The sequence below is a fragment of the Suricata suricatta genome, chromosome 12, assembly GCF_006229205.1.
Source record: "Suricata suricatta isolate VVHF042 chromosome 12, meerkat_22Aug2017_6uvM2_HiC, whole genome shotgun sequence".
Classification (NCBI taxonomy): Eukaryota; Metazoa; Chordata; class Mammalia; order Carnivora; family Herpestidae; genus Suricata; species Suricata suricatta.
This window is the reverse complement of record NC_043711.1, coordinates 82,100,110-82,126,990: the sequence shown is the minus strand read 5'-3', so window position 1 is coordinate 82,126,990 and position 26,881 is coordinate 82,100,110. Positions and strand designations below refer to the sequence as shown.

General features: G+C 56.1%; 4 protein-coding genes across 6 annotated transcripts in view; 1 reads left to right on the top strand and 3 right to left on the bottom strand.

Annotated features, from left to right (window-relative positions):
• Nucleotides 1–4: 4 nt before the first annotated feature.
• Nucleotides 5–16,058, top strand: NECAB3 (N-terminal EF-hand calcium binding protein 3; the record flags this gene model as incomplete). Its single annotated transcript, XM_029917939.1, has 13 exons — nucleotides 5–22; nucleotides 1,982–2,006; nucleotides 3,529–3,637; nucleotides 4,615–4,640; nucleotides 4,846–4,943; nucleotides 12,863–12,999; nucleotides 13,269–13,387; nucleotides 13,487–13,566; nucleotides 13,670–13,723; nucleotides 14,208–14,320; nucleotides 14,489–14,566; nucleotides 15,047–15,138; nucleotides 15,228–16,058. Coding segments are annotated over 13 exons (978 nt in total), but the record flags the coding sequence as incomplete, so codon positions are not given.
• On the bottom strand, nucleotides 6,032–7,941 carry ACTL10 (actin like 10). Its single transcript, XM_029917793.1, has one exon. The coding sequence runs from the start codon at nucleotides 7,379–7,381 to the stop codon at nucleotides 6,140–6,142; it is 1,242 nt and encodes a 413-aa protein (XP_029773653.1). The 5' UTR covers nucleotides 7,382–7,941; the 3' UTR covers nucleotides 6,032–6,139.
• Nucleotides 10,169–11,478, bottom strand: C12H20orf144 (chromosome 12 C20orf144 homolog). The gene is made up of 2 exons (XM_029917794.1): nucleotides 11,260–11,478; nucleotides 10,169–10,654 (listed from the first exon to the last, which is right to left on the bottom strand). The coding sequence occupies exons 1-2, from the start codon at nucleotides 11,386–11,388 to the stop codon at nucleotides 10,229–10,231; spliced, it is 555 nt and encodes a 184-aa protein (XP_029773654.1). The 5' UTR covers nucleotides 11,389–11,478; the 3' UTR covers nucleotides 10,169–10,228.
• A 5,887-nt stretch (nucleotides 16,059–21,945) lies between the features above and the next one.
• The window catches only part of CBFA2T2 (CBFA2/RUNX1 partner transcriptional co-repressor 2), a 139,571-nt gene continuing 134,635 nt past the window's right edge, over nucleotides 21,946–26,881 (bottom strand). For 2 of the 3 annotated variants that reach the window (XM_029917048.1, XM_029917049.1), the window contains exon 11: nucleotides 21,946–26,716. In XM_029917048.1, the coding sequence (XP_029772908.1) occupies nucleotides 26,417–26,716 (300 nt within the window). In that variant the 3' untranslated portion in view covers nucleotides 21,946–26,416. The remainder of the gene's footprint in view (nucleotides 26,717–26,881) is intronic. The other variant, XM_029917050.1, reaches the window with a different exon arrangement.

Sequence of the window (26,881 nt, the reverse complement as noted above, 5' to 3'; positions counted from 1 at the left end):
CGGACACGCGCTCTTCCAGGACGTGAGTGGGGAGCGGGCAGGGGGCGAAGGCTCTCCAGCCCTGGGGTTGTCCGTCTCTCCAGGTCTGTCTGCTCTCTCTGTGTCTCGCTGGGCTCTCAGTCTCTCGCTGCCTCTTCTTAACCCCGTCTCTGCGTCTCTCAGTCTTGTGGTTTTTTTTTTTCTGTCCGTGTTTCTCTCTCCGGGTCTGTTGGGTGCCCTGCTTCTGTCTCTGGGTCTCTGCCTCTCACTCTCTACAGACCCTGCTGTCTCCATTCTCCCTTATCTTTTTCTCTTTTCCTTTGTGTCTGTTCTCTGCCTCTCATTCTCCTTATCTCCTGGTTCGGTGTCACTGCCCCTGCTGCCCCCCACCCCCGAGTGCACTCCATTCATATGTCTGATGCAGTGGTGGCTGTTGACACTTGATCACAGGAGCAGTCCCCTCTGGCAAATCCAGGCTGGGCTGACCCAGTCAGAGGAGCCTGGAAGAATAAACAGCCCCTTGACTCCTGGTCCAGTGCTGCTCCCAGAGTCCCGTGGATCTGACCCAGGGGCCATGGGGTCCCGCAGTTGGTCAGGACTGTCCACAGTGGTCTGTGCCTCCCTCCTGTGGCAGGTGGCCCTGCAGCACCCCCAGGGGCACCAACATAGAGCAGCCTTGCCAGGCCTCAGTCACTACCTTGGGCCCCTTCCTCCCTTTTCACCCTAGTGCTCAGTCCCATCCTGCCCACTCATGACCCGCCCCCATCCCCTTCAGAGGTCTCTGCCTGTGGGAAAGATACACTCCTGTCCCCTCTTGGCTGCCCCCAGTGACTCAGCACCTTGACCGCAGTCCTGGATGGAAGGAATCTGTCCATCCCGCTTCCCAGATGGAAAAGCCAAGGCTGGAGGAGTTAGGAATATGTCCACAATCACACATGGATGCAGAAGCTTGCTTGGGTGTGGCCCCAGGTGCCCTCATTCACAGCATAACACCCCTTCTTGCCATCTCCATCTGCCCCAGCAAGGCCACACTGGGCTGCTGTGTGACCCAAGCCAGTGGCAGACCTTCTCTGAGTCAGGGTTCTGGCTAGGGGTAAGATTCATCCCAACGCTTCACTGACCCCGAGAAAACAGCTGGAGAGGAGTGGCTTTCAGGACCTGGAGTTGATAGGGCTTCTTTGTCCAGACTTTGGCCTGCCCCTCCTTGCCAGATGTGGTCTCCCATTTGCTGGACTGCTTCGGATGACCTGGAAGTCTCTGGTCCCTGATCACTTCTTGACTCTGTTCCTTTCTCTCTGCCTCTGTTGCCCTTCATCTCTGCTTCTCGATAAATACACTCTGTCCATCCTTGCTTTCTGCCACTCTCACTCCCCTTTGCACGTGTATACTTGTGCGCGTACACACACACACACACACACATGAGCCTGTCCAAGGCCTTCATACTGAGTCAGCCTCATAGGAAGCCTGGCCCTAGAAGGGTTAACCCCAGACACCCACAAAGAAAACTAGCCACTGCATATCAGGGTCTTAAGCACACAGGGAAAGCCTGGAATGGGCAGAGTCTGGGATGGACCATGGCCACGCTGCAGAGTTAAGGGGTTCAGGTCTGGGACAGGTGCCCAGGAACTTGGCCCATCTCCCCACTGTCCTCAGGCTGGGACTGTGCCAGAGGCTGATACATCAGACAGAACCCAGGGTAGACTCTGGGTGGGGGAGGTGGGGGAGCTGGAAGCTGGTGTGGAGCACCCCTGTGGAGCCAGGACCCACAGGAAAAGTGAGCAAGCGGTTGGACCTGCTGTGTGATCTTCTGTGCCCCCCCTTGTTGGAAACCCTCCTGCAGGGCTGATCTGGGCAGGAGGTTGGGACCAGGCTGGGCAGGAGGAAAGTCAAGGTTTGTGGGGGAGGGACAGGCTGGCCAACTGGGGCCCTGGTGAGCTGGGTGGGGGCCTCCTGCCTCCCAGGTGGCACTCACAGCTCCTGTCTGTGCCCCTTTGTCCTCCAGGTTTTCCGAAGAGCAGACAAGAACGGTGAGTGTGCCTTCCCTTGGGTCTACAGTGTGGGGAGGGGTGGGGGCCATCAAGGAGGCTCAAGGGAGTGTCACGGGTTTGGGAGCACAGTCTAGAATGGAGAAAAATCTTGGGGAGACCCAAATCAAGAGAATCAGTCAAGCCGTCCTTCCCAGAGGGAGTGCCATTTGGAATTCGGCTTTGTGGGATGGAGAATGGAGGGAATGTGGTTTAGCCAGAGGTTGGAGGTGGGGGCAATACTCTCCCACAGTGCCCCCGGGCACAGGTATGGATAACTTTTCTATATGATTTCATGTTGTCCTCACAACCATCAGCTAGGTGGGAATTCGTCACCCCATTTTACAGACTAAGGAGCACAGGCCCAGAGAGGTGAAGCAGGTTGCCTGAAGTCATACAGCCTTTGAGTGCTGGGCCTTGAACCCAGGTCTGTGTGATGCTTGGTCCCAAGCTTCCTGCGTCAGGGACTTGGAAAGGTTGGGTGATGGAGAGGAGGCCTGTGGGGGATTGTGCTCTTAAGTCTTTAGAAGGTTCAGTAACTTTCCGTATGACCAACCACCTGGACCTAGGGAGGACTTGCACAAGATGATACCAGGTCGAGGGAGTTAGCTTCCCCTGCCCTGGGTCCTGGACAGGCTCAGACCTTTGGGAAAACCTTGAAAGCTAATGTAGGAGCCCTCAAGGGAGCCCACAGTCAAGTTGGTGCCCACAGAACCTTGGAGTAGCCCACTGTGTCCTGATTGGCTAGGGTCTGAGCTGAGGCAGCTGGTCAGCCTTGGCCTTACTTCTTTCTGGGGTCTTCAGACCCTTTGGCGTTTCAGCCTCCTGGAGACAGGATCGTGTCCCAATGCATTGATCAGCACACATGGTCTCATTTGGATCACAGCACTCTGTCTGGCCAGGCTCAGATATCCCTCCACCCCCCCCCCCGGTTCTGCTCCCCCAACCCCATCGGCTTAGAGACCTTAAAGGCAAATCCCCAGTGTCCTTGGCCATCCTGCTGGTGGCCACAGACTATTCCATGACCCCTGCGAACAGGAGATCATTCCCTCCTGAGCCTGCCAGCCTGCTGCTTGCAGGGGCTCCAACTCTTAGGAAGATCTCATCTGCCTCTCGGTGGCTTCTCTCTGAAGGGTGGGGGTCCAGAGCAGCCTGGAGCCAGGCTTGGCAGGCAGATCCTCAGCTCCCAAGTCCTCCGAGTGATGTCTAGGTCCTACCATGATCTGGCTGTGTCCCAGGCTTCCCATTTGCCTTTTCATTTGGCAAGCATTTATGGAGTCCCCATGCAATGCCACGCGTGTGCTGCCTTATCCTTTGGGTGCCTGCAAAGTGGTCCCTATTGCCTTAAGTGGGTACCTCTGGAGACCCTTTTGTCCCCAACAGCCAAGTACCCCCACACCAAGCTCAGAATTCCATTCCACCTGGCCAAATATCTTTGGGGGGGTGTGTGTGTGTCTGAATCTGGTGGCAGGGGTGCATCCAGGGGTCAGGGATACCAGCTCTGCTCTCTGCCCCCCCACCCCAGATGATGGTAAGCTCTCATTTGAGGAGTTCCAGAATTACTTTGCTGATGGGGTTCTCAGCCCCGAGGAGCTGCAGGAGCTGTTCAACAGCATTGATGGGCGCTCCACTGAGTGAGTACGAGAGCGGGTGGGTGAGCTGGGTGTAGATGTGAAACGAGGCTGTCCCAGCCTCACGGTGTCCCCTGCCGCCTTGGTTCCTTAGGGAGGATGGGAGGTTGCATAGGGAGAGAGGTGCCAGGGCTTGATGCCAGCTTTACCCGCCCACTCACCCCCCTCCCTGGCTCCAGCCTTGTCCATAACACTCCTTCCAGCTGGGACCCCAAAATAGCCAGGTTTGAGTCACCAGCCGTGGTTCAGCCCACAGGTGTTCCCCCCGCCCCCTCCCCATTCCCACCTCCTGCAGGCACAAGAGGGTCCTGAGCATAGCTGGGCCTTGCCTGCTTCCACCAGCGGATGCGGGTGCACGGACATGCACATACCTCCCTATGGTGTTCCCACATCTACAGGCCTTAGCAGGAGTCTGTATGCTTCCCTCCCCATGCTTCCTCACATGGGTGCATATGCTGTCCCTGCCTCTCCCCCAACATCTCCTTAGAATAAATTCCAGACTCTGGGTCGGTGTTCAAGGTTCCATGCCCTTCCCCACTCTGAGGCTTGGGCTGGACCTTTTATTTGCAGTGTTGCTACCTCCCCACCACCAGACACTGCAATAAAATTCCTGTCCTTGAAGGCCTAACTTAAGCAGCCTCCTTCTGGAAGCCCTCCCTAACCTACCAAGTAATACCCCAGGCCTTCTCTGGACTGCCCCAAACCTGGTTTTCCCTTCCTGGCTCTGACCACTCCTCTCTGGCCTGTGTCCACATCTCTCTTCCTGGGCCTGAGATCCCTTGGAGGCCAAGAGTGGGTCTGAATTTTTGTCCTCAGTAATACCCTTGCTGCCCCCACTGGCCCACTGAACCGATTAACCTGGGGTGGGGGCATAAGCAGCCTCCTTAGCAGGCTGAGCTGTGGTGGGCATTGGCTCCAAAGTCTCAGGTCACCAGGCTTAAGTCTGTGAGACTGAAGGGTGTCTTCTCTCTTTCCTGCAGCAATTTGGAAACAGACAAACTGTGTGGTGAGTAGGTCTGCGGGAGCTCTGGTCTCCTGGCACCCCTGGGCAGGTGGGCATGATGTTCCTTCGAGGCTGTTCCTCCTCATGGAACGAGATGGGCTTGCCTCAGGATATGAGGTCTGGTTGGTGGTTGAGGCATCTCAAATGAGGCTGTGGAGCAGGAGGAGGGGGCGGTCTGGGAACCTTTGAGTCCCTTCTCTGCCCGCAGACTATTTCTCAGAACACCTGGGTGTCTACCGGCCTGTGCTGGCTGCGCTGGAGTCGCTGAACTGTGCCGTGCTCACTGCCATGGACAACACCAAGCTGGTGAGTGGAGGGGTTGATGGCGGAGGGCCTGGAACGAGGACAGGGGTGTCTGCTGTGCTGTGGGAGCCGCTACTGCCGTGGTTCAGGGCTGGGGAGCTAGAGGCCTGGGTTCTGCCCCACTTTCTGGCTGTGTACCTTTATCTCTCTGGGCCTCAATTTTCTCATCTGTAAACTGGGGATGATAATAGGTAGACTCACCTCCACACATTTGATGTGACAATTAAATGAGAACGAAGGCAGGGATTTTTGTCTTTCTTGTTCTCTATTCCCAGCACCCAGAGCTGTGCCGGGCACACAGAAGCCACTTGGTACCTGGAGCTCCTGGTGCTGCTGTCTTTCCTATTGGCCAGACCTAACTCTTGTGGGGTAGTAAGCCCAGGACCCGGCAGGAATGGGCTGGGGGGTGGGGCATGCTCACACGCACCACAGGCCCATGCGGGTGTGTGGAACCTGGTGGGGCAGGGCCTGGCCTAAGGACATGTGCAAGGCAGGCAGGCATGTGTGCCCCCTGGTGTTTGTGTGCATGCGTGGCCACATGTGTGCACAAGCAGAAATAGTGCTCATGGCCAGAGCTCTAGGCTCTTGGATGGTGACTTCAGAAACACAAGCCACCCCTCCCTTTGTGTGTTCCTTTTAAGACATGAGCAAGGGACAAATAAGGAGGCAGGGAGGGAACAGTGAGGAGGCCCACGATTGTGCCTGACCCCACATTTTACAGAAGGGGGAACTGAGGCCCTCAGTGAGTCAGTGATCAGCTGAGGACAGGACTTCCTTTTCTGGTTGCTTCCCCATGGGATTTAGTAGGTTTTTACCCCTTGAGGCTTGGCATAGGATGGGAATCCAAATAGTACATGATGAGTGGTCAGTGTGTTGTGATAATTTTCGTATCTGCGGCCTGGACACAAGTGGGCGTGTTGTCTTCCTTGTTGCCATGGAAACAGGGCCCTGGACTGGTATTCTCTGAACTGGCACTGGTGAGGGTAGATCTAAACTGCAGGTCAAAGGGAGGGTCCGTGGGGTCTCGACCATCCCCTTCTGGCTCAGTCAGGGGGAGGAGTGACCCATCAGCGCATGATGACTCTGCCAGCTCCACTCACTTGAGACTTTTATTTGGCACTCAATGCCTCTGATAGAGCTCAGCCCACTGAGCCCCTGCAGCCCCTCCCGTGGCACCTCCCCCTCCAGTCCAACATGACTTAGTTGAACACTTCGTGCAGCAGCCTGGAGCCACACTCCTGGTACATGGGCCGGGTTATCCAGCGCTGTTGGAAGGAGTGCAGGGAGGCCACCATGGAGCCCCCTGTCCACACTGCCGTGCCACGTCCAGGGCTGGCCACCAGGTGAGGCCGCAGTGCCCCGTAGCCATGCCTCCGGCACTGCGCCTCCAGCTCCATTTCCAGGCGCTCAGTGAAGCCAGGGAAAAGCGTGGAACCACCGGCCAGCACTACGTTGTTGGCCAGCCGTGTCCGGAGAGTTGCAGGGACCCTCTGCAGTGCTTGGAAGGCCAGCGCGGGCAGTCCTGGCTCAGCCCGGCCCAGCAGCCTCGGCTGGAAGATTGGCTCCGGGCAGCGGAAGCGCTCGCTGCTGAGGCAGACAGAGCACCCACTGCTTAAGCAGAGACTGACGGGATGGTGGCGGTCAGCGTTCTGAAGGTCACCCTCAAAGTCCAGCGACACATAGCAGCAGCGCTTCTTGAGCTGTGTGATGGCCTTTCGGGTCAAGGCCTGCTCCGGGAGATCGGGGCACGCTGCCACCAGCAAGTACCGAAGGTAGCGTGACAGGGTGCTGCCTGCCACGTCCAGCCGGAACGTGGCCTTGTGCCACGAGTGGCCCGCGTAGACAGGCGTGGCATGGCACACGCCCGCGCCTGCCTCCACTGCCAGCCCGCTGAACGCACCAGTGGAGCAGAGCGCCAGCAACGCCGTGCTGGCCATGTGGCACGCGGGCACCGCCAGGGCCTCGAACAGCAGCTCGGCTACCTTCTCTCGGCTCACGGGCGGCGCCGACGGCGAGTCACTCACTAGCACGGGCCACTGCTCCGGGCACACCCGCAGGCCGCCCACCAGCAGGCGCTCCCACAGCGCCTCCAGCCCCTCCCAGTCCACCACCAGGCCGTGCTTGATGGGGTGTGCCCTCGCCACGCCGCCCGCCACCTCACAGCCGGGTGCGCCGGGCAGCACCGGCCGGTCCCAGGTGGGCACCAGGCTGGAGCTCTTCAGCACCAGGCAGGGCTGGCGCTCGCCCGCGAAGCCCGCCTTGATGAAGCCCGAGCCCTGGTCTACCACCACCGCTACGTGGCCCAGCGAGGGCAGCCAGCGCACCCGGCAGCTCCCGGACCTCCCGGACGCAGACGCGGAAGGCCCTGCCTTTCCTGGCCCGACCCTGCCCTTCACCAGAGGCACTCCCTCCTGGAGGCTGGGCCCCGCCCCCTGCCTCATTGGAAGCCCTCTTTTCAGCTTTTGGCCCTGGCCCCAGGCCTAAATCCTGGTCTTTGGTTACAGAACTAGCACCTTAATTCTCGACTCCAGCCTCTAGTCCTGAGCTCCTATTCTTCCGGCCAGACTGGACGTCTCTTTTCAGCTCTTGGCTCTGTCCACAGGCCCGAGGACCTGCCACTAATTCAGGTGTCAGTCTCCACTCCTGCAGGGCTCTGGCCATTTTGGGCCCTCTTCGCCCTCCTGTAGCTCAAGGTTCAAGGCTCCACCTTGCACCAGACCCACCCCTCTGAGGACTTGCCTCTACTATGCTACCGCTCCCTCAGTCCTGGTGGAGGTAGACATTGAAAGGGCCTTGTCCAGTCCTTCTAGATGAGATGCCTCTGGGAGCAGCAGGACTCTAACAATGATGGGGCTTTGTGGCAATGTCCTCTGGACATATATCCTTCCTTGGGGACTCAGGAGTCCAGTCCAGTCCTTGAGCCTCCTGGCATCTCTCTCTTGGCCTTGACTTAAGGTGGGAGGGGGTGGTCAGAGAAGGAAGGAGAAGAACTTGGATTCATTGTGACCTCAGTCCTCAGTACCTGCTGTATTCCACAGACCTCGCCCTCCATGAAAACTCCCTGGACCCATCCTGTCTCTGGAGACAGGGGTAAGAGCAGTGATTTTGGCGTCAGGGGACCTGACCTCAGCTGTCCAGCACAACCAGACCACTCCAGATTATCCGATGTACTATGGTCAGATGTACATCACTTCTCCCCCCTCCCAAGGCTGAAGGGAAAGCTTTTTTTTTAATAATATTTTTAATTTATTTTTGAGAGACAAAGAGACAGCACAAGCAGGGGAGGGTCAGAGAGAGAGGGAGATACAGAATCCGAAGCAGGCTTCAGGCTCTGAGCTAGCTGTCAGCATAGAGTCTGACACGGGGCTCGAACCCACGAACTGTGAGATCATGACCTGAGCCGAATCCGGAAGCCGGATGCTTAACCAACTGAGCCACCCGGGTGCCCCAGAAGGGGAAGCTCTTAATCACAGATCTGTAGCTACTCACAGGACCTCTGTGAGCTCAGCGAGGGGCCCAGGTGGCCCACATAGGGACCCTACCTTCAGGGGCTTCCATGTACGAACTCCTGTAGACCTGAGTTTGTGACTCAGTTCTGAAGATGACTCACAGTGCCTCCCTGGGCAAGTCCTAATCTCTCTCTGGGCTCAGTTTCTTCCTTCAGAACGTACTAATAATCCTCACCCAGGAAAAAGGCCACTTCTAGTCTCGGCTGAGTCTATTACTCTCTTTAGGACCATTTCGGTTGCAAGTAGAAGACCTACTCAGGTGAGCTTAAGCTAAAATAGGGATTTGATTACAAGGATCTTGTAGGTCTTATGGATATCAAGGACAAAGATGAAATCAGGTTTCAGGAACAGACTGGACGCAGGGCCTGGCTGCAGGATGTGTACGGGCTCTGCATTGTTTTATTTTTCTGAAGACTGGCTTAAGCCCCTGCGTGTTTGTGTAGAAAACAGTCTCAGCTCCTGAATTACAGTCTCGGGAAAGAGGCTGATAGGACCAGCCTGGGCCAATCACGACTGGCCAGGATGTGTGGCCACACTGAAGGACATGGTTACCCTGATTGTAACCACATAGGTGGTATGAAAGGGTCTGTTTTTACAAGCATTTGGGGAGATGCTGTGGGTCACGCAGCCTCCAGCCCGACCCAGGGGATATGGAAGGGATGTCGGTTGTGTTGACACTAATGAAGGTGTGTCTGTGGCAGAAGCCGAGCCTGTGCTTTAATGAGCTGGGACCTTCACCCCCTGCTGCATCTGTCCCCTTTGGGACATTCTGAGGCGGTCACCAGTGGAATGCTGGCTGTAGGCTCCATAGGGCTGGAGCAGCACTGAGGTCTGGAGCTGGGCTTGGGACCCAGGAATGTGAGAAGGTAGCTGGTTCTTTATCACAGGAAACATGCCAGGCCTCTCCTGGGTGGAGTAGGGTGGCGAACCTTGCATTGGAGACCACAGTGGCAATATGGTGAGAGCAAGGGTGATGATACGAGTCACTCAGAAGCCCTAGAGGGAAAGCCCTGAGCCTGGACATGACAAGAAGTTTGGGCTTTCCTCTTGGGCTTTGGAAAAATCAGTGAGAGCTTAAGAGCAGAGCGAACTGCCCTACAGATAGCTAAGTGGTTTGGAAGAAGTCTCTGGCTCCAGTGTGGGGAAGGGGGTGGTACAGAGTAGGGTGAGGTGACTTGGGGGTTACCAAGCAGAGTGGGGTAGGAGTGAGGGATCAGAAGCCCCCTGACTCCAGCCTCTCCTCCTGGGTGCTCTCACAGGCAGAAAGGGAGTCTCATGCCCCAGCCCTGCTGACCATGGGACCCTTACAGCTTTCTCCAGGGTGGTAGTGGCTGTTTGCCTGGGACCCTCCCCCTGCCTAAGAAGGACTTGTTGGGGACTCTTGGAGATGTTAGGCTTCCGCTGGAAGCAGGTCCCTCCTTCTAGCGTGGCCAAACCGGGTTTGCCCAAACTCTCACCTCCCTTTGGCCTGTAAACCTGGAAGGTCTGCCCCAGGCCTGGAGTTGGAGGAGGAGGGAAATAGCTTCCTTCCACTGTGGCAGGGTGCCCCTCCCCACCTGGGGGCAGGGGTTGTGACGCTTGGGTCACAAGGAAGGAGAAGGCACAGTTTTGGCGTCAAGCCTTTCCTCTGCCCTCAATACTACCGTTTCATCTTGTCTCGCTCTGGGCCTCAGTTTCCCCCATCCACCTCTGCGCCTCCTTGGACAGAGCCCGCAGGCGCCGGGGTTGCCATGCGTTCTTTATTGGGCCACAAGCGGGGTGCGGGGGTGGGCCGGGCGCTCAGGGCCGCGGGGGCCGCAGGGGCCGCGGGCGAGGGCAGCGGCGCCTCTTAGGCCCCTGCTCCTCGGCGGGGTGGGCCTCGCTGTGCGCCCCGACGACGGTCAGAAGGCGGGAGTAGAGCCGCTGCCAGTCGGGCGCGATCTTGGCCCCGCTCCCGGGCGCGCCCGCCGCGCAGCGCCCCTCCTCTTGCAGCCGCGCGTCCAGCAGCAGCAGGAGGACCAAGATCTTCTTCATCTCGCGTGCGCGCGCGCCCTCGCGCCGATCAGCGCAGTCGCCGGCTCCTCCCAGCATGGGCGCCGCCGCCGGGGAGCCCACGGGGGCGCCCATCGCGTCCTCGCCTGACCTACCGGGTCGCGCGCCTGAGCCCCCCGCCACCTTGGGTAGCTGCTGCCGCTTGTCCAAGGGGAAAATCAGCACGATCTTGGCCTGGGGGTAGGGCAGGAGCGTTAGGGGGAAGAACGTACCGCGCCTTCTTCTGAGGATCCTCACCACCCAGACAACTCTCACCCACTGTAGTCCAACCTCTCGAGACTTGCACCGTCCACGTTTATGGGATCTTTGCCTGCCCTCCCAGCCTTATTGCTGGGACTCTCACCCCCACGGACCCCAGCCAGGGCCTCTGCCCACTCGAAGAGGGAGAAAAGTAGCATGTTTTGAGGCTGGGAGCTGGAAAGGGGGCATAAGGGAGCTCCCTGTGCCCATAGCCCCTGTGGTACCAACTAGAGCTGATTCCGCATGTCCAGCCTTCTACCCATGATGGGGAGTTGGGAGAGAATCCCTTCCTGCCCACCGTCCTGGGCTCCCAAGTCTTCTCATTTTTCCTGGGTGCTTGAATCCCTGCACTCCCTTCTGGGCTTTTAGGACCCAACCACACCACGTGGGTTCCTGGGACTGTCATCCTCAGAGGAGTTATGCAAACCCTTCCATGCCCCTCAGATTATGCCCATAACGCCTAGACTCCCAGCATCCCCTCCTGCCCACCTGTTCAAGTTCCCCTGACTTCCACCTGCCCCGAACACCCTGGCACTCACACTTGGCTTCTTCCGCTTGAGGTGGCGGAAGAACTGCTGTTTCTGCCCCGCCCTGTCTGTGTCAGGCGGCGTCTCCTTGCAGGCCTGCTTAGGCACTTTGGTACTCTCGTGAGAACTGTTGTTTCCCATGGCAGGACTGGTGACCTCTGGGGGCCACAGCCCATGCTGCCTCTGCCCTCCCTCTGGCTGGGGGAAGGGCACACTGCCCCTCCTCTATCCTGGGGAGGCCACATTGTGATCTCATGGGTCAACCTCACCAGCTCTAGGCTCTAAGCTCCTCCTCCCTGGACTCACAGGCAAATCTTGGCTCCATTTACTCTGGCTGTGACTGCCGGCCTTGGTTTCTCAGCTGTAAAACTGGGCTAATAATCATGAATGAGGCAATGCTTGTAAGGTGCTTAGTGGTGAGTAGAGAGGAATTTTTGTGGTTTGGGTTTGAATTGTGACTCTGCCACTAATTATGTGATCTTGGCCAAGGTAATCAATTGCTCCAGGTCTCAGTCTTCTCATCTACAAATTGGGCTCCATTATGGTTCTTGTAAGTTCTGAGGATGAAATGAAATTCTGCTTGGAATAGGGTGTGGCACAGAGGGGGTGCCTGTGTCTGCGGGGTGTTTTCGTAGCAACAGAGACCGACCAACCATCTTACGTGCTTAAAAGGGAATTTATTGGAAGGATTTCAGGAAGCTCAGAGCACCCAGTCCCCATTTTGTTCCTGCCTCTGAGCTCATAAGCCTGGCCCAGCAGGGCCCATCTGATGGCTGACCTGAGGCAGGTCATGGAAGGAGATGAAGCCCCCGACAGATGGTGCCTCTGGAGCCCCTTGTGGAGGGTGGGCAAACCCCTCAACCCTGGATCCTGAGGACGCCCATCCTGGGCTATGTCCTGTGTAGGAAGTGACTCACTGAAGGTTTTCAGCAGCTCGGTGAGATGGCTATTATCCCCCGATCTCTAGGTGAGGGAACTGAGGTACAAGGAGGTGAAGGTAGTTGGAGAGTCTCTGAGCATCTGAAATGGGCAGTGTAGGGCCTGGCATGTTGGCTTTGTCTCTCTGCCTACATTGGGAGGGGCTGAGTGGAGGCTTAGTGATGTAGGGATCAGTGCTGTGTGTGTGTAAGGACAGTGGCCTGGCTGTCTTGTATCTGCAGCTCCTAGTAAGGTGCATATTTGTTGCATGGGTGAGTGCATGAATGAATGCATGCATAGATTATGAGTTTGGGGCCACATCACCCCATCATTTTGCCCCATGATGCTTTTGGATGCCCTGTGACCTGCCTTACTCTCCACCAGCCTGGCTGTGCCTGGGGCTCCACTGGCTGAAAGTGGTGGCCCAACATGGAAGGGGCCTTAGGGCCCAGAAAATGGCAGATGCCTCCCTGTAAGGTGGCCTTACATGTCCCAGGAAGGGAGGCCAGGCACAGACAAGGAGGGTCCAGGCCTTGCTTCCAGTCCCAGGACTGTCCTGCTCTGGTTGCACACCCTCTGCTTTTGATACTGTATGGCTACTTGGATGGGCAGGGGTGGGGAGCACGGCACTGGCTCCCCATTCAGAAATACATGCTTGGGACCAGGATATGTTGAGCATGCCCACCTCTTCCCCCAGGAGTATGAGCGGGCCTCCAAGGTGGACCAGTTTGTGACCCGCTTCCTTCTGCGGGAGACGGTGAGCCAGCTACAAGCCCTGCAGAATTCGCTGGAAGGGGCATCAGATACCCTGGAGGCCCAGGCCCGTGGCCCACGGTATGTAAAGTGCCTGCTGGTCACTGTCTCTGCCTTCCAGGGCTCTCGGCTTCCATCACATTCCGCAGCTCCAGTCTACCCAACCCCATTACTCTTGTTCTTGGGCAGGGAGGCCAAGAAGGGGTGAGGGGGGGTTGGCTGGCTTCGAGGTTGGGCCTCAATGTCCTGGGGAGTCTGTCTCGCTCAACCCAGGCCCAGCCCTGTGCTGGGGCCTCCAGTCCTTGGTCTGTGGGTCTGGGAGCAATGGGCTGACCCTCCATTTCTCTTAGGTCAGACGAAGACAGTGTGGAGGTACTGAGCAGGCCTCATGGCTGCCGGCGGGCCGGGCGCAGGGCCCTGCGGAGCGTCAGTTGGTCGCCCACCTGGTCTCCTGGCTCCTCAGACACAGGTGCCCCCAGTGCCCACTCCTCTACTGCCCCTCATCCTGAGAGGCCTCCCAACCTGAGGGGGCCCATGCTTGACTTCCCCCATGGGCCTCCCACCCCAGGGCAGAGCTCAGAGGCTGAGATGCAGTGGCGGCTCCAGGTCAACCGTCTCCAGGAGCTCATTGACCAGCTCGAGTGTAAGGTGAGTGGCCAGCTGGCCCGGGCCCCGAGGGGCAGGATCGACCTGGAATCCACCTAAGCCAGGCACACACGGGGGCCTTGTCTACGCTCTGTGTCCCTCCTAGGCCCCCCGGCTGGAACCCCTGCATGAAGAGGAGCTGACCAAGGGGCCTGACTCGGTGAGTCCAGGGGAGGGACAGCTGACTGGGCATTTGGCCAGGCTTGGCCCAGCCCTCACCCCCCAAGACTGGCAGGGGCTGGGTTCTGACCCTTGCTCTGCAATCCTGTAGAAATCACTGTCTCTCTCTGGGAATTAGTTCACGTCATCTGGATTCCTGAAAGCTAGGTCTGGTCTATGGCCATACCACCCTAAACAGGCCCCATCTCATCTGAAAGCTAGGTCTGGGCGGTGTGGGTGGAGGCTGGAGGGGGAAGTGGTGGCATCCTGCAGGAGAGAGGGACAGTGGCTGGATCAAGACAGTGATCTTGGCCATGAGGGGAGGATGGACGCAGAGATGCTGGGGGCCAGGTTGGGGCAGGAGCTTGACCTCACAGTAGGCGGGGCTAGTGCAAGTCAAGAAGGGCGGGGTCCTCCTGAAGGCCACAGCCAGCCCCTCCTGTGCCCCGGGTTACCCTGGCTCACCAGGCTGCCTCTCTTGCCAGCACATCCTCGTGGCCCAGAGGCAGGTGCACGTGGCGGAGGAAGCCCTGCAGGACTTCCACCGTGCCCTGTGCTGCTATGTGGACTTCACAGGGGCCCAGAGCCACTGCCTGCAGTGAGTCCCTAGCTGGCTAATGGGCTGTCCAAGGTCAGGGGAGGGGGTGATCAGGGCAAAGTGCTGGGGCTGGGCGTCCTGGGCCAGAGCTCCCGTTAGACACCCTGGCTGGGTGGGCAGTGGTGGTGGTATCCTGGGCCTGGCCTGGCCATCTCTCTGGCCCCACAGTGTGTCTGCCCAGAAGATGCTGGACAATGCCTCTTTCACCCTCTATGAGTTCTGGCAGGATGAGGCCTCCTGGAGAAGGTATGACTGGTATCTGAAAGCTCATATTGAGTGTGGGCCCTGGAGTGAGTCAGGCCTGGGTTCAAATCAGCCTCTATTACTCACTGGCTGTGTGACCTCAGGAGAGTCACTTACCTCTCTGAGCCCCAGTGAGCTTTCCAAAATAAGAGTCACAACAGGTCTACCCATTGTGAGCCAAATGAGATGGCGTGTGGAAAGCCGAACACAATGGCAAGTACACAGATGGCGGGCACTCAGTGAATACATGCCGTGCCACAGTCTATGCCAAGCACCCACGTATTACTTCCTGTAATCCCTCCTGTGTCCTGGTCCAGTAGGCACTACTGTCCCCATTTCACAGAGCGAGAACCGAGGCCCCGAGCCAGTGTGAGGCAGGACCGGGATCTGAATCGACAGCAGGACTGGGTTGGGGTGGGGAGCTCAGCCCGTGGTCTGGCTCCTCGGGGGACCAGCCTCAGGTCACTCCCGGGCCCTCTCCAGGCACCAGCAGTCCGCCTGCAGTAAGGCCTTCCAGCGCATCCTCATTGACCACCTGCGTGCTCCAGACACCCTCACCACTGTGTTCTTCCCAGGTATGCTGTGGCCCCTGACCCTGCTCTCCAGCCCTACCGAGTGGCAGTGGGCCCCTGATGGCCTCTGACCCTCAACCTCTGACCCCTAGCCTCCTGGTGGATCATGAATAATAACTGAGCCTGACGTGCACAAGCCAAGGCCCCAGGGCCCTACCTGCTTCCTTCTGGAGCTTCTGGACTGGTCAACTCAGCACCGAGACCAAGGACGCTGCACTCTTAGACCTGGGGCCGGGCTCTCAAAGCCTTTTCCCCAAACCCCAGCTGGTGGAGAGTCTCTCAGCCCAGGGATCAGGGACTGGGCTGCTTGCTTTCTATTTATTTATCAGTGTATTTTATTGTTTGTAGCTTTGGCCTCTGAGACATTCTGGCCTCTGCTTGGCTCAGGAAGCTTGGATTCTGGTCGCCTGTTCCAGGCTTGTGTGACACAGAGGAGGTGGCTTCCCTCTCTGGGTGGGCCTCGGGCTGTCTGGCTGCCTAGCGGGTACACTGCTTTCTTCCTGCTGTCTTGGGGCCAGGCTTCTGCTCTTCCTCAGCCAGCAGCAGAACCAGGGCTGATGCTCAGGGACACCACCCCCGCCCCGCCCCACCAAACCTCGACCCCTGAGGCTGGGCCGGATCGATCTACAGTGTGGGGTAAGGACCTGGGTGTCCCCACTACCCTCCTGGGCTAGCAGGCTTCCAACTCTTCCAGCACCCTTGGCTGCACCCGAGACCTCGGCAGGATCCTGGGTTGGTTTGCATGTCATTTGCATATAATTTGCATGTCCATGCCTACCCACACTCAGGGCACTATGGGAAGTCCCAAGGTGACCTTGCCAAGTAGCAATAATTTGGGCCCAGTGTCACTTGCTCCCCCCAGATACCTCCAACCCAAGCCCAGGACCCCAGCACAGAGGCAATAAAGGCAGTGGTCACCTCTGGTGTTGTGTCCTCTCTCTCCTGTAAGAAGGCCAGGCCCGGGGGTTGGTTTGCATCTCAGACCAGAGATTTAGGGCAGACAATCTCTCTTTAGGAATCAACCAGTTCTTATCTTGAGCTCCCATGCGGTGCTGCTGGTGGTGGGAACTTAATCACAGCTCACCTCCATTTCCTCAACTTAGGACCCCCTCACGCTCACAAACCCTGGTTCTTGGGTCTTGCCTGGGAAAGGGAGTAGACTGGCTGGGGTCTCTGCCTTCAGCCCCTCCCCCATCCCCCTAAAAGTCAGCTGGCTATACTAGCTTCACCACCACCCTCCTTGCCAACATGATGTGGTCTGAAGTGGGGGGCACAGAACCTTCTCGGGGTCCCAAATAGTGTGGTTGCATGCCTGCGAGTTCTGTCCCCTGACAGAACCTTCCTCCCCACAGCCCCTTCCAGACTGGATGTGTCACCACCCATGCCACCTGACAGAACCTGGTGTGGAACGGGCAAGTTGGTCCATCCAGGCACCAGGGGGCCCTCCTTTGAGCCATCTGGGGAGAGGTGACTGCCGCAGACGTGGGCTCTAACGGGGAGGCACATGGCAACACAAGAGCAAAGGATGGCCTCTGAGCTGGTCTGGAAGGTGTTGGGGTCAGGAGTTTTTCGGCAGGAAACGCAGGCTCAGGCCCTGAGGGGGAGCGGAGCTTGCCTCTTGGACTGAAGGAAGCCCAGCAGTGGGCTGAGGCGAAAGTGAGGAGGCCGCAGGGCCTCAAAGGCCTTCACCTGAGGAGGCTGGGGCAGGTTTTAAGCCGGGGGTCTCTGGCCAGTGGGCTGACATCTCACCCATGTTCCTGACTGTCCCGGTGGTGCCAGGAAGACAGCTCAGATGGATATCCTGGCCTGGGACTCTGGGCAGGGGCTTCCCTGTGGTTTCTCTGTGTGAGCCCCCGCAGGGGTTCACACTTGACGGGGCGGGGGGGGGGCACAGAGCTGCTCCCACTGACCTGGCCACCCAGGCCAAAAAACCAGCACCCAGGAGCTCGCTGGCCAGCACCAAGCCGGGCTGTGCCCCACCACCCCTGTTCGCAGGCTCCTGGTAGTTCCTGGAGAGGGCCGCCGGCACTGGAGCCACACTGCTCTGGGCGGCCTGGGTCCTGGTTAGATAAGAAGCCCATCGGGGAGGAAATAATCCTGCTTTCTGTCCTGGGTTCTAATTGCTTCTGTTTCATTTCCTCTACGAGAACAGCAACAGCAAACCCTCAACACTAAAAACAACTTCCCATCAGTATCTTTGAACGAGGATGCTGAAATCCTCAAGCTGACTCCCATGAAGTAAGTGCCCCCAGAGGCTTTGCACCCTTGCTCACCTCACCCTGCAGTGGCCTTCTGGAAGTCCCCTACTTTTGCTTTTTATGATGGACAGTGTCCTTCCTCCGTTACAGAGGCTTGGAGGTGCTGGGGAGGGCGCTGCAGGTGCAGGGGAGTGGGGCGGTCCTGCAGGGTTGGGCGTGGCCTCCTGGCTGATGGCCTGGCTCTGAGCAGGTGTCTCTAACAGCACGAGGGTGGCTGGGCAGGGAGAATGCAGCACACAAAAGGAGCAGAGGTGGAGCCACGGACTGTAAGGGACTGGAGGTGAGCCAGGGGGCCAGGCTCTACAGGTAGCGGGGAGCCAGGGAGCTGTCCGAACACTGTGGGTGGGCGTGGGGCTGACTGCAGACCGGAGGCTGGAGTTGGAGCTTACAGGTCGGGCTTTGGGGCATAGAGGAGGTTGCTAAGCCTTTACATTGTGTTTACTTAACATTTGAAAGCCCACCTCCATCTCCATCCGGTGGTTGCCCTAACCCCCAGCTCGTGGCCACCATCACCTCTGGCCCAGAAGACTGTGGCAGCCTCTTCGTTGGGCTTGCCATCGCCAATCCACCCCCCCGTCCCCCACAGTCCATTCCATAAGAAAACAGACAAAGGCTTTTCAAAACATTGCCATGGGGACCACACTCCTGTGGCTAGCACCACACTGGCTTTAGTGTCAAGATCAAGTTTGAGTACTTGAGTTGGCATTCAAGGCCCTTCGCAATCAGCCTCCTCCCCCTAAAACACACACCAGCTGAGCTGGGCTATTTGTGACCCCTGTCATTCCCTCTTGGCTCCCCAATATCCCTGCCCCTGTCTACCACAGAAACGCCTCCTTAACCTTTAAGTAGCAGGTCAAAGCCTGGGTCTGGGTCACCTTCCCGGCCCTTGCCCTGAATGCCCTGCTCTTGGTGGCTCTTCCATCTCATTTTAGCAGCCACTGGGCACCTGATTTGTGGCAGGTGCTGGGGATGAAATGTCCCGAGCTGGTGACAGCACCCAGGTCAAGGGCAGGCAGGGTACTGAAGCTGGGAGAGCTCCCGGGTCCTTCCATCAGCTGCCATCGCCGCCCTTTCACCCACTCCCTGCACCTGTCTGCTCACCTCCTCCCACCTGTGCTGTGACTCACCTGCACGCATTCAAACCTGTCCTGGGGACTGGGCCAGTGCCAGGCCAGGTGTGGGAGAGACAGCAACGGTTTAAATGGCGGTCATTGCTCTCCAGCTCTCAGAGGGAAACACACCAAGTCCCCTTAACACAGCCTCTGATGGGTCAAAACAAAGGACCTGAGAATTAGGTGGACCTTCAGGAAGATAGACCCACCACACACACTTTTTTAAAGCTCTACACCCAACATGGGGCTTGGACTCACTACCCTGAGATCAAGAATTGCATGCTCTACCAACTGAGGCAGCGAGGCGCCCCCAGGAAGTTATTCTCAAAACAGATTTGTAAGAAAGACACCATGCTCTAGGCAGGATACCGGGGCAAAGATGAATCCTCTCAAGGAACCACATAGCGGCAGAGGGAGAAGCAGGCTATGAGAGCAGCCTGTTTACTGAGGCTCCTGGGCACCAGGCCCTGTGCTGGGACAGCTCCCATATGATCATATTTCACCTCACCACAACTCAGTGCTGTAGGCATCATTAGCATCCCCAATTTACAGAGGAAGAGACAAACTCAGCGAGCAAGTACTTTGCTCCAAGTCACAGCCGGACTTACTCCCTGGCACCAAGAGCTGCTTGCTGTCAAGCGTGAACAATGCTGGAGGAGATCTCGGGCATCCTTCAGTAATGGAAGCCAGCCCATGGCTGGAGGACAGTGGCAGCTAGAACAAAGGCAGAAAGGAGGCCAAGCCTCAGGGCTGCAGGATGGCAGATGGGCAGCAACGAAGAGCCATGGGAGCACAGCGCAAGTGGAGGGTGGATCGGGTGTGGGCCCAGCGGTCCGAAGGTAGGTGGTGGTGGTGGCGTTGAGTGGCCATTTCTGGAACCCCTTAGGAGGCACCCAGATAATGTTAGCTGAACTCACGGGGCAGAAAGGCAGAAAAGGTTGGTGCAAAGGAAAAGGAAAAGTTGCTGGGGTGTGCACTAGATAGGAATCCGGCTTGTGGGCTCCAGGCAATGGAGGGAGCAAGTTGGGCTGTTTCCACAAGAGGGCGCCCGGCCCCAGACAGTGAAGCTCTTCTGGGGAACGGGGGAGGTTAGTGGGTGGTCTGTCTCCCTGCAAACTCTGGAGGGAGGACAGCTGAGAGGGTAAACCCAACTCAAGACCCTAAGAACCCAGCAGTAAGAACCCAGCACAGGCAGGCAAGAGGGATTCAGATCGATGCATTTGCTTGCAGTGAGGTTGTATCATCTCAGGCCCAATATTTCCCTTTTTATACAGAGCAAACTTGACTCCAACTCGGTAAAATTTGAAAGGGTTCTCCACTTGACACGTTCCAGAAGGACCAGCTCTTTAGTATTACTCTGCAGTGAGGTCCTCTCCGGAATTTGATTTTCAAATCTGCCTGGTTATTTAGTCTTTTACTTTTTGCTACTCTTTTCCAGCACCATCTTTAATGGTTTCATAGTTAACATCCTGTATCTGATATTATCTGAAATCCCTGGGGTCTAAATCAATTGTTTACTCCTCTTGCTGATTCTTGCTCATAGTGGCTCATTCCCTTGAATGTTCAGTATTTTCTTTGGACACTTTATAATTGGTTGCCATATTATGATTTATAGTTTTGATTCTGTCAGACACCAGGAGACCGCTGCAAGCCTAGAATCATCTAATTCCTCAGCCCAGGTGTGCTTTGGCCCCAGGAGTATGAAAATCTGAACCTCAGCCCCAGGACAGAGCAGTCATGAGAGTCCCTAGTTAGATTCTCATCCTTCGGACAGGCGGAGTGTTCTGCACAGTTCCCTTTGCAGACAGATTTTTCCTTGCTTGCCTTTTCACTGAGGTCAAAGCCAGAGTGACCTGGGTCAATGGATTGGCTCCAGATCTGCTTCTCGATTTTGTAGAGGCTCAAAGCCCCTCAGAGCCTCACAGGCCCCGAGCCAGTTAGTCCTTCACACTCGTTTCTCCCGACCCAGGCAGCACAGGTTACCTTTTGTGCTCGGCTACTTCTGTGGTTTTGGTTTACTGTACTCCTCTAACTTGTTTCCTGGCCTTTGGGGATTCCCTAGACTTCCTCATCTGTGACCTCAGCAATGCAGTTCTAACTACATTTATTGGAATTTATTCAGCACCTGGTTTTTTTTTTTTATGATAATGGCCAATTTTTTAGTCTGTTTCTATAGCCAATAGTTATTTTACTGTAGTATCACTGGAGTCCCTAGGATCTTGTTTTCAGAGCTAAGGCAGACTGTGGATTGCTGACTTGTCCACCAAATGTACTTTTGTGCAAGGCTGACAGTCACAAGGCCGAGATCCTGTTCTTGTTCTAGGTGCTGGACTGCGGCACTGGGCAGCTGCCCAGAGACTGGCAGTTGGCACCATCTGCATGAAAGATCACACGGCAAAGCCGCCACCTTGTCTTCTGGGGCCATGGACACAGCCCGGTGCTCTCTCCCTACCCCGAGATCACTCCCTTTGCTTTTGGGGGGCCTGTGGAACTGGTGGTGCCCACAAGTCTCCTAGGGCAAGGCCTCTTAGAAGTAGGTCTAGGCAGAGGCCAGGGATGGGTATTCGGGTCACAGGACGGGGGATGGAGCCAGGGCCCTGGGAAGTGAGGCCTTGGGTCACCAACCAGGAAACTGGACCGACAGCCTAAGACTCTATACATCCAGGTGTGCACGGGTGTGCCTGCACCCATCTGGGCCATGTCACGGCTGGTGAGACCACCCCAGAGCCACGCAAAGTACTACACACGCCTGCTGGAGGCACCACAAGCTGGTGGGCTTTCAGGGAAAGCGGTCTGAACCTATTCTCCAAGGATGCAAGAAACGGTCAGTTTTAGAACTCCTACTTTGGAAAACTATCCCAAGGAAACAAAGCGTGCAGAGGAAGATGTTCACTTCAGTATGTTGGACAGGGAGACCTCAAAAGCAATCCAATTACCTGACAGGAGAGGAAGAGTCCAGAAAGCCATAGCCGCAATGAAAACATACAATCACTGAGCAAGTGAGCATGAAGGAAATAGTGAACTCACGTGATTTAACATCCATGTAAGAACAGAAATGAATATTCACAAGTCCCGGTACATGAAAATTTCTAAATATGTAAGAGCAGTTAGAAAAAAGTACCTACACACAGTTACTACCCTGTTTTTTACTTTCTGTATTGAAAGCTCACTCCCCGGTGAAGAAGCTGTCGCTGCCCTGGACTCTGGGCCAGAGGGGGCCGCCAGGCTCGCTGCCCAGAGGCATTAGCGGCTAGATGCTAATGCGTCTCTTCAGCACTACCTTCTGCTTCTAGTCCCCTGGGTGCTCTTGAGGCACAGAAACCACCGGAGGCGCTGCTCCCCCCGACAAAAGAAGTGGGGAGTGTGCGTGGGGGCGGATGGATGTCTTCCAGTGGATATACCACCTTCCCTCCCAGCCCCCTTCTAGCCCGAGTCAGAAAAGGAATATAGCCTTTTTATTGACTACTTTAAGTAGAACAAACTAAATACATATTTAACAGTTTTGGTTCATTTATACAGTACATTAAATAAGTTATGCACAGAGTTAAGTAACAAAAATTGCTATCAGAGTAAAATGACCAAGCACAGAAAAACCAGACTACCGCATCCTGTGGGTGGTTTCACATTCATCATCCCCCTTTAAAATCCACGGTTGGAGGCATAGTTTTTTTATTTACATTATTGGCTTTCTTTTATGGACGGGAGCTTTTGTAGCCTCATCAGGAACTTGGAAAGCCGTGGAAGTAGACCAAAGGCCGCTGAGCCAAATGGCACTTTCAATCATTCACCTAATGCTTATTGCTGCTTTTCTCTGCCAACTCCAACGCGGGACGGGGCTGCCCCCGCCAGCCGCCAGCCGCACATGCCCTATTTGGTATAAGCATCAGCGAGTGTACACTGGGCAGTCGTGGGCCTGACCAGATGGGGTCTGCAGGGGAAGTGCCATTTCTGGGGTTGTGGAGAAGGGGGATGCAAGGTCCACCCTCAGGCCTCCCAACCGTCTGGCTCACGATGGAAAAGGTCACCTGCACCATCATCTTTGGAAATGAGCATGTCAATGCATGTGGGCAAAGAGGCAGGCTGTCAATGTTTTGGTTTCATAAGAACTAGACACTCCGGGCTGGCTCGCCCAGTCCCCACTCCCCACCCCAGACAAGACCCCTCCCGGACACCTGGCCGTCAGGCCCATGCTGGCACAGTCCAGGTCCCTGTGGCTTTTCTTACATTTGGTTCAAACATGCCACCACCCAGTTCTCTGTAAATAGCTTAAAAACAAAAAACCAAAAACCCCAAAAAACAAAACTAAGTTGGCTTGGTCTACTGACCTGGTTCTGACACCAGTTCTGAAGAAAGCTTCGATGTATTCTAAATGATTTATTCAATCCACAACCCCTTCTACAGTTTCCAGGACAAGTGGCTACCTGGTCATTATTTATGCTTTCGTTCTGAAGAAATCACTACCACACCAATTCCAATAATCTTGCTGAACCTTCAACTCCACTTGCTGAGATAGCTTCTGGAACTATCCAGAATAAGGTCTACACCCTTTCAAGCAGGAGACAGCCCTGGGGTTCAATCTGACTTTGGAACAAGGCCATAGAGAGTAAAATGTAGATTTTCTGTCTAGAAGCTGAAGATGTTCGTGTTGACAACAAGAAGTGAGGAGTTCCTGGGGACTAGTAAGCCCAGATGGGCAAAGGAGGTCCACACTGCAGCCAACATGACACCAATCTGTGCCAGGTAGATGCGTCTGGGTTCCAGACTTCGATCCACTGAGACATGTAGGGCTCAGCAGTGTCCAAGATCCACTCGCTCTGTGACCTGAGGCTCACGTGACTGCCTGAGCACATCTGCCAGAGGCCCACCCCTGGAGCTGCAGGGACCTTCCACAGTGGAAGTCCCATTCACACTCGCAGCTCACAGGGTGGGGTGCCTATTCCTGATCAGGTGGAATGAACCAACTTCTCGAGTCCATTTTCACCACTGGGCAGTCAGGCATGGTGCAGGTGGTGGGGACCCAAAGGGGGTCTGAGGGTATGAAGATTCAGCCCTCAGCCATCCCTCAGAACATTTAAAGATGGCTCCTGGGTTGGCCACTACTCCGGCCTTCTCTGGTTCCTGCAAACATTTCCCGCAAGCGGAGGGCAATGAAGTCCCATCACTCCTCAGTGGGTGGTGCTGAGCACTGGCCTCATCCTCCAGATGTGCTCTGATGGGTGGGCAGGCACACGTCACACTCGCTTTTCATTTCTACGATCATATTGAAGAGCCTGGGACTGCCCTGACGACACCTCCAGTACCACCCCTCCCATCCCTTCTGTCTTTTCTCTCCCCCTCCCCCCAAATATTAACTATAAAGACTGGTCTCTAAGCAGCCCGACTGTATCGAGATATGGTAAGTCTAACTAGATGAAAGTGGGAAGCCTGAACTTGTACTCCAAGCCTGGTGGCTGGGATGGTGAGCAGACACTGGAGACCAAGTGGGGAAGCTGGATTCAGTCACCCCTGTCCCTGCAGCCCCCGCCCCAAGGCAGTGGCCCTCCTCCCAACCAGATATAGCAGGAGAATTTCAGGAGGGAGCTGAAGAAAGGGGTTCTTTACAACTAAATGGGAAGTCTTGGTCAGATGCCCGATCAACCTAGATGTGAAAGTGACCAAAATGAACACAGCAGAAAGTCTGAGAACTACAGTGTGGACTATGAACCCAGTTTTTCAACGTGGCTTCCGGGCAGCACGTGAGCAAAGCGGTCAAGAACAGCATCATAGCAACGCTGCCAACTTGGCTGTCAGGAGAACCACAACCCACAACAGTCAGCTAGGACCCGCACACTAACTGAAACCTTAGCTACAGAAATTGACAGTGGGCCCTGGCTAGTCCTGTAGCCACCTGAAGCTATAAAGAACATGTCCAGGTGCTCATCTCGCCAATGAAAAGACAGTGACCTGGAACAGACCCAATGAGTACCACGAGATAGCGAGATACCCGCTTGCTCTGATTTTACAGGCTCCATGACCTCCTCACGGGACACCCCATGTCTCATGTAAATGTAGGCTAGTCCTGCCCCGGGTACTAATTTCCTTCCTGTTGAAGTCAGGATGCCCCACCAACTGCTGCAGTTTAAGGAGTTCCAGTTTAATGAATAAATAACATTACTTTATGCACTGGGAACCCAGGTATTTTAAAGGTGCCTGGCACTGAATTCCTTTGTAACACAGAAAAGCTTTAGGTAAATTAGGGACGTAAAAGTTCCTGCAGTAAAATACACTTGTATGTGAGGACAACGCTACTACACTGATCCCTTTTTCCTTGACGAGGCAGAGTTTTTATTTCCCTCTGGTCAGCGCACAGAAGGTAGCCATCTAAAGCTGGGCTTTCATGGGCCAGCAGGAGCAGGGCCAACCAACTCACCCCAACCGATTTTTTGGGGCAAGAGGGTGCTAGAGGCTTGGAGGTGGAAGGTGAGAGGGTCAGGGTCCTGGGATCCCAACAAAACACAAATGGCACGGGAGAATATGTGTGTCAGTTCCTAATATTTTAAAAGGGGTATATAGACAATGTCACATTTGGAGAGCCAGGTAAGAATCTGGAAAACTCCCTGATGATGGGAAGAAAAATTAGTGAGCCTCTCTCAAAATGGTTGTCACATCTCACAGAACTTTTCTTAGCTCAGAGAGGGAAGATATCAAATGGATACTATAAGGGAAAGCGAGACTGTCTGCCTGATACTAAGCTGACATCCTATGTACTATGGACGCGGTCTGAAGAATTCTTTCAGGTCCAGGAAGGCTGCTGAGATGTGAGCAGGCCTTGACTGCTGAGGCAGGTCCAGGCCGCAGCACATCACATCCTACGGGACAACCATAGCTCAACAGGGGCCAAAGAGAGACCACGAGAAGATCCACACAGTGATCTGGACACGCGCGGTCTGAGATAAAAGGGACACAGAACAAGACGACTGTGCAAACAGCCAAGCGGTGACAAAAGGTTCTGCATTTCCAATAGATAATCCATTCAATGGTTTGACGATACTAGTTTGGCCAACATGCTCAGAGAGAACAGACTATCCACGTTGAGTCTCATTCTCCCTCAGACCAATCCATGCGCTGGAAACTATTTCTGCATAAGCAAAATCAAGTAAGAGAGAAAAAAATGAGTCCCAAACTAAAGTAGCAAGCCAGGTTGGAAAATCTTGTCCAAAATGATCTGCGATGCTTGGAGGAAGTTTTTATTTGTTTTTCATCATTATGGGTGCTTTTAGTGAAATGGTGACTTATTTCCTGTGATCTCTGACTCTTAACAAGTCTGAACAGCAGGGTCGAGGAGAGGGTCCTGAGTGCTGCTTCCGCCTACCCGTGTCCGGGTGGGGCTAACCCGTGGCATCTGCTGAAGGTGGAAATGCGGCTAAAGAGCCCAGGGCAAGAGGGGCCACCCCGGTCGGAGGGGATCTCCTCCACAGCCCGCTGTCAGCCTCAAGGCCTCTGCCACGGGAGGGCGGTGGAGCAGGTGGCAGTGCGTGGGGCGAGCCCCCTCCAGCCCAGCCGGGCACCTCTGGCGGTCTGCTGCCTCAAGAGGCAGGGAGAGGAGCTGGTGGTCTCTACTGAGAAGGGGACGGCCACGCCAGTTTCAGCGGGAACAGGAACAAACATGGAAGCCAAGGGAGGAGGAGTGGCTCTGGCTAGCTGCCTGTGTGCCCAGAGAATGGCACACCAGCCCCCGCCCCGCAAGGACACACGGGAAGCGAGCAGGCGTCCGGAGGGGCTGCGGAGCAGCGCTGGCTGGGCTCTCCCTCTTCTGCCTCCACTGCACTCGGTGCGATGACCCACAGCGAATTGCACTGGTTCAAACTGCCAGGCCCCCTGTGCCATTGTTTGCCATGCTGTGAGGTCATCAGAGGGAAGGGAGTCTGGGGCTCAGAGTCCATTGGTGTCGATGGCTGTCACAGAGGCAGGTGTTGAGGAGCGTGAGGTGGTGGCCGAGGTCTTGTCCAGAGCTGGGCTCGGCACGCTGCAGTCGGTGGACCTGGCCGAGGAGCCCCTCCCTCCAGGAAGCAGTGGCCGGCTCTGGCTGTGGGGACTCTGGCCGTGCAGGTTCTGGCCACAGAGGCGGTGGTGCCGCTCCCAGTCCTTGTGCTGGCAGAAAGAGCCGCAGTACCGTGCGATGTTGCAGCCACTGCAGGTCTCGCTGGCCTTGCGGCCACAGTTCCAACAGTTCTGCAAGACACGGGCACGGGTTAGTTGCTCGGACTTTGTGGGGCGGGCTCATCATCACCGGTCAGCCGTGCTACCTGGGCAGAGCGTGGCATCTGGAGCTACGTGCCCCAGTGCTCGTCCTGCCTCTGCCGCTGTCTGCCTGTGCGTGGGACACACACACTCCTC

Bases quoted from the DNA above. Each gene is read 5' to 3' on its own strand.
- ACTL10 (XM_029917793.1), bottom strand. From the start codon at position 7,381: ATGAGGCAGGGGGCGGGGCCCAGCCTCCAGGAGGGAGTGCCTCTGGTG.
- C12H20orf144 (XM_029917794.1), bottom strand. From the start codon at position 11,388: ATGGGAAACAACAGTTCTCACGAGAGTACCAAAGTGCCTAAGCAGGCC. The intron at 10,655-11,259 runs GTGAGTGCCAGG...CCCTACCCCCAG, and splicing joins TCAAGCGGAAGAAGCCAAGT to GCCAAGATCGTGCTGATTTT.